Raw genomic sequence first — 5,611 nt, 5'->3', positions numbered from 1 at the left:
TGTATCCGTGAGACGTACAACCTCAGGGAGAGCTTCTTCTGTATCCGTGAGACATACAAGCTGCCCTCCAGAAACACAAAGCCTGAAGGGAATGTTCCGAGAAAAGAAGACGAAGTGCAGAAAAGAGATATTAAATTCATCCATTTTAGAGGTTCTCTGTGCATTTGGTGGAGCCCTGGGTGGCGTACATGGTTAACTCGCTTGCTGCGAACTGCAAGGTTGGTGGTTTGAGTCCACCCAGAAGCACCTCAGAAGAAAGGCCTGGGTATCTACTTCAGAAAAATCAGGCATTGAAAACTCGATGGAACACAGTTCTACTCTGACACACACGCAGTTCATCCTGAGTTGGAATGGACTGGATGGCAGCTTTGGTTTTTCTATGTATTTGGTATATTATTTTAAAACAACAAGACAGCTTATGTGTGTATATGTGCATGTACATATATTTTAGCATTTAACTTTATACAGAGCAATGGTAATATAGTACAGAATTACACAGAGATGTATGGAAAGATGTCCCTCAAAATATCTCTGGTGATAATCTCTTTCTAGTGGGTGTGGCGAAGTTTTGCTTTCTTTTCTGTAATTTTGTGAACTGTTAAAACTTTCTACAATCGTGGTGCATTATTTCTGTAAATAGAAAAAAAAAGAAAACAAAACATAAAAAATAAGGTGGCCTTCTCTATTTTTACGCTGTGGCTGATGCACATGTTGTTGAAGGTGAGTGTGTAGCTGAAACAGCTGGGCAGGTAGTCTCTCCGTCTTACAAAGTTTAAGATGTTTGAACTGTTCGCGTGTCTTAACAAAGATGGCCGTCTTCTCCAAGGACGCCCCTGGAGATCAGGGGTGGTGAGCACTGGAATTCTTGGTCTCCCGGGTGGCTCCCCTTATACTATACTAGCTTTCAGGGACATGTAAAAAGCACTTCTTCAGCAATCTACATTTCTTAATACAAACCTCTACGATGATCTGTCTGTACTTCGGCTCGTCAATATTTCCCAGTATGTCTTCAACAAGAAGAGAAAAATTCATCTCGTACATGGTCATATCTGACAGCGTGGGTTGCTGCAAAAAGGAACCCAGAATTAACATGCCGCCCTGCTGCGTTCTAGTTTTCCTTTCGTGGAGGGATTTCGTTTTCTAATCAATAATCTTTTTCAGTTTCTATAAAACCTTAGAGAGCATTTTCAGCTACACGGCTGGATTTTATATATGTCAAACTCTTGAAGCCAGCCAGCTGACTCTTGTGATAAATTAAACCTTCGGCTTTTAGTAGCTGTCATTGCTATATTCATGTTTTTAGGGGAAAGGGACTACATTAGAAAGCCACCTCAATACTCCAAAGGGACAGCCAAGAATTGGAACAACGAATAGAGCACATATTCTCCTCAGAATTAACACAAGAAGTTATGCTGCTGTCAGATTTCAGCTTGTAAGTCACTTCTATTGAATTTACATCATTTCTGTGGCAGATCCTTTCTGAGCTGGCAGCATAAAAATGCACACAAACAAGCAAAAAGAACATTATATGCAGAAATGGCAAGCAAAAATGGAAAAAAGAAAAACGAAAAGAATTTTCTCAACTCTACCCTTTACCTTTCATTTAAAGTAGGAGTGTTGTATAGTCTTCGATTCATTTTTCACATACCAAATGAAAACAGAAAACTCAAATCCAAAGTTGGGCACGGTGGCTAACCCTCACAAGACGGAAGGGAGGTGCTACTCGTTAGGCATGTATGGTGGAAAGCAAATGGAGTCACTGGAATTGTTACCAGAGATGGTGAGACGCACTTAGCTGCTTTTACCTCAACGACTTGGAGTGAACTTAATCACAGCTTCGGAATAATTACTCATAATGAAAGCCTGTGGGAATGGACCCTCCCAATCCACTGCCAGCAAAGTTCTCTCACCTGGTGTATATCTAATTCGATCCATTCATTGTTGATGCTTAGAGGTAGTACCTAATTTGGGGAAAATAAAGCCTGGTTGCTAAACACAGTATAATTGCTTAGACACCCAGCAACAGGATTAATGGGATCACAGAAGGGAAGGAGGAAGGAACCTTTCTTTCATGGTATCACATCCATTTCCTTTAATACATCTCATTTGAAAAGGCAACCTAGCTGCTATGTGACTACGGTAATTAAGTCCAGAGGACAGACAGTACGCTTGCCTTATTTCCTATTCTTGGGAAGAATTTATGGGAAGGGGTGTAGCAGAGACGTTAAAGCAAAGGTTCAGAAGGCAAACTGCAGGGTAACACCCTGGACCCTGGGTCTGCTACTTCCTAGCTGTGTGGTCCTGGGGAAACCACTTCCCAGTGCTTCAGTTTCCTCATCTGTCAAGCAGGAGCAACAAAGGACTAACTTCACAAGACTGTTGTGGGGATTAAATGAGTACCTAGAAAGTGCCTGACCCATAAAAAGTACTAAATACCTATTTATTGTTGTTACATGAAGCATTGGTGTTTCCAAGGTAGAATTCTTGCCTTCCATGTGGGAGACCCGGGTTTGATTCCTGGCCAAGGCATCTCATGTGCAGCCACCACCCACCTGTCAGGGGAGGCTTGCGTGTTGCTATGATGCTGAACAGGTTTCAGCAGAGCTTCCAGACTAAGATGGACTAGGAAGAAAGGCCTGGAGATCTACTTCTGAAAACTGTTGTTGTCAGGCGCTGTCAAGTCGGTTCTGACTCATAGCAAACCTGTGTACAACAGAATGAAACACTGCCTGGTCCTGCACCATCCTCACAATTGTTGTTATGCTTAAGCCCGTTGTCGTTGGAACCACTGTGTCAATCCATCTCGTTGCGATCTCCCTCTTGTTTGCTGATCTTCTACTTTACCGAGCAGGATGTCCTTCTCCAGGGACTGACTCCTGATAACATGTCTGAAGTAATCGAGACAAAGTATCACCACTATTGCTCCCAAGGAGCACTCTGGCTGTACTTCTTCCAAGACAGACTTGTTCATTCTTCTGGCAAAACCAAACCAAACTGAACTTGTTGGTGTCGAGTGGATTCTGACTCATAGCAACCCTACAGGACAGAGTAGAACTGCCCCATAGGGTTTCCAAGGAGCAGCTGGTGGATTCGAACTGCTGACCTTTAGGTTAGCAGCCGAACTCTTAACCACTATGCCACCCGGGCTCCATGCATATGAGGTGACTGAAAATATCATGGCTGGATGAGGAGCACCTTAGTCCTGAACACTTTAAAGAGGTGTCTTGTAGCAGATTTGCCCAATGCAATACGTCGTTTGATTTCTTGACTGCTGCTTCCATGGGCATTGTCTGTGGATCCAAGTAAAATGAAATCCTTGACAACTTCAATCTTTTCTCCATTTATCATGATGTTGCAGATGTGAGGATTTTTGTTTGGAAACTTAGCCTGTGTAAACCCTATGTATCACAACGGTCTGATCATTGGGATGGTGCAGGACTGGGCAGTGTTTTGTTCCATTGTGCATGGGGTCACCATGAGTCAGGAGCTGACTCTCCGGCAGCTAACATGAACAATTGTGGTTACTGTTAGCAAAGAGAGTGTACTGAATGTACCTGGCCCAGGCAATCAGACAATTAAATGAAACTCTGGTAAGTATTAGTAGGGGCTGAGACAGAAGCTAACGGAAGGTTGCCATAGGCCACTGCCCATGTGTGTAGAGAGGAGGCCTAGAAGAAGGAGCAGGGTGCTAACAATGAAGGCCCATTCTCTGCCCAGGAGACAGTGCTGCTCCAAACAGCAATCACAGAGCACCCATCCTGGCAACCATACAAACCCACCCAAAGTCCATGAATAGCATAAAGAATACTTTATTGAAGTTTTTATTATTTTTTTTAACAGATAATATATTCACTTAGTTCAAAATATGAAAGGTAAAAAAGAATTTCAGTGAAAAGCCCACCCCTGCTCCCTCAGCCACACAGTTCCTATTCCCAAAGGCAAAGGAAAGAAGGCTACCGATTTCCTGTGGGCCCTTCCAGAGACACCCTACGTACAACAGGTAAAGCGAGCATGGGTTAGCGTATTAGAGAATACGTCATTTGTACAAACAGCTTCATCAGAACTGATCTGGTTGGAGCGGCAATGCTGGAGACAAAGACAGCACCTGACTTCCAAGGGCTGAGTTTTCACTGTGTGCATAAGCGGAGGGGGTGGACGATTTCCACAAAATAATCAAATCAGAGAAGCAGGCCAGTTTGTGTAACTTGAGACACCACCTCAGGGAGGGGCACTAATTCACCTGGAGCACAGGTAAGTTACACCTTGAGTAAAGTGAGGGCTGTGGGCCCTGTCTGATGACCTGGCTTCCGTCATGTCTTCCATGTGCAGGCAATTCCTGAGCAGTAACTTCCTCGCCCACAGCATTACCAGGATGCCCTCCTTCTTAGACCTGCCCTGTTTTATTGTTTGTGAGGTCACCCAGCAGTGGCCCATTGTTTTTGGGAAATAAAAACTTGCTGGGAGGGACCCCTGCTTACAGCAAAGCCCATATAAGAAACTCTAAATTCACTAACAAGTAAACAAAGGAAGGACAGCTTGCTTGGCAAAAGGCTTAGCTGCGTGGTTTCTTCAAGCAGAGAGCTTCCTTGAAATGTTAGAAATATGACAATACCAAAAAATCTGATTAAATTCAGCTTCCCAGCAATATAGCCACTTGGTAAAGCAAGCTTTTTTATACAAAGGGATGCTAAAATTGAAAATAAAAGTAACTGAGATTGGGGAAAAAATTTCAATCCAGTTGATTAGACTTTTTATCTCTCAGCACTTCCTCCCTTCAGGTATCTGGAAACCCTTCTTTTAAACACTCTTAGAAAACTGAGTAACGAGAAAGGTCACGTTCAGTGCAGAAGGGGGAAGAATTCTCCACTCCTTGAGGTCCTTTTAGAAACCCCTTTCACTGGCACAAACACGGTGGGGCTTTACCTGTGGCAGATGCTTCCCAGCTACAATGATACCATTGGGTGTCCGCTCCAGGATCTGCCACACTCGGTCATAGAACCCCTTGGGAGTTCTATTCAAAGACCCATCGATCTTACGCCTGTTCAGCCAACATCTGTAGACCAAAGGAAAATGACCCAGAATTGAAAAACTAGCTTGTTCTGGTAGAAAGCAGAGTTTTCAATATGGATTAATTGTTCGGTAGGGCGAGCAATAAGAGCCCGAAGCCATCAACCATGCATAGCTACCATGTGTTACACAGTGAGCAACAAGAGGCCAAATCCATCAACGATGCGTATCTACCATGTGTTACAGAGGTGAGCAATAAGAGCCCAAAGCCACCAATGATGCGTATCTACCATGTGTTACAGAGGTGAGCAACAAGAGGCCAAATTCATCAATGATGTGTATCTACCATGTGTTACAGAGGTGAGCAATAAGAGCCCAAAGCCATCAACGATGCATATCTACCATGTGTTACAGAGGTGAGCAATAAGAGCCGAAATCCATCAACGATGCGTGTCTACCATGTGTTACAGAGGTGAGCAACAAGAGCCCAAAGCCATCAACGATGCGTGTCTACCATGTGTTACAGAGGTGAGCAATAAGAGCCCAAATCCATCAACGATGCGTATCTACCATGTGTTACAGAGGTGAGCAATAAGAGCCCAAA

General features: G+C 43.8%; 1 protein-coding gene across 5 annotated transcripts in view; it reads right to left on the bottom strand.

Annotated features, from left to right (window-relative positions):
- PHKB (phosphorylase kinase regulatory subunit beta) overlaps window positions 1–5,611 on the bottom strand; it is a 215,767-nt gene that overhangs the window by 3,584 nt on the left and 206,572 nt on the right. For 4 of the 5 annotated variants that reach the window (XM_023726966.1, XM_004371692.2, XM_023726965.1 and 1 more), the window contains 2 exons: window positions 4,924–5,053; window positions 958–1,065 (listed from right to left, as the gene is read on the bottom strand). In XM_023726966.1, coding sequence (XP_023582734.1) covers window positions 958–1,065; window positions 4,924–5,053 — 238 coding nt within the window. The remainder of the gene's footprint in view (window positions 1–957; window positions 1,066–4,923; window positions 5,054–5,611) is intronic. The other variant, XR_002823222.1, reaches the window with a different exon arrangement.

The sequence above is a fragment of the Trichechus manatus genome, unplaced genomic scaffold, assembly GCF_000243295.1.
Source record: "Trichechus manatus latirostris isolate Lorelei unplaced genomic scaffold, TriManLat1.0 scaffold00014, whole genome shotgun sequence".
Classification (NCBI taxonomy): domain Eukaryota; kingdom Metazoa; phylum Chordata; class Mammalia; order Sirenia; family Trichechidae; genus Trichechus; species Trichechus manatus.
This window is presented reverse-complemented; position numbering and strand designations above follow the sequence as displayed.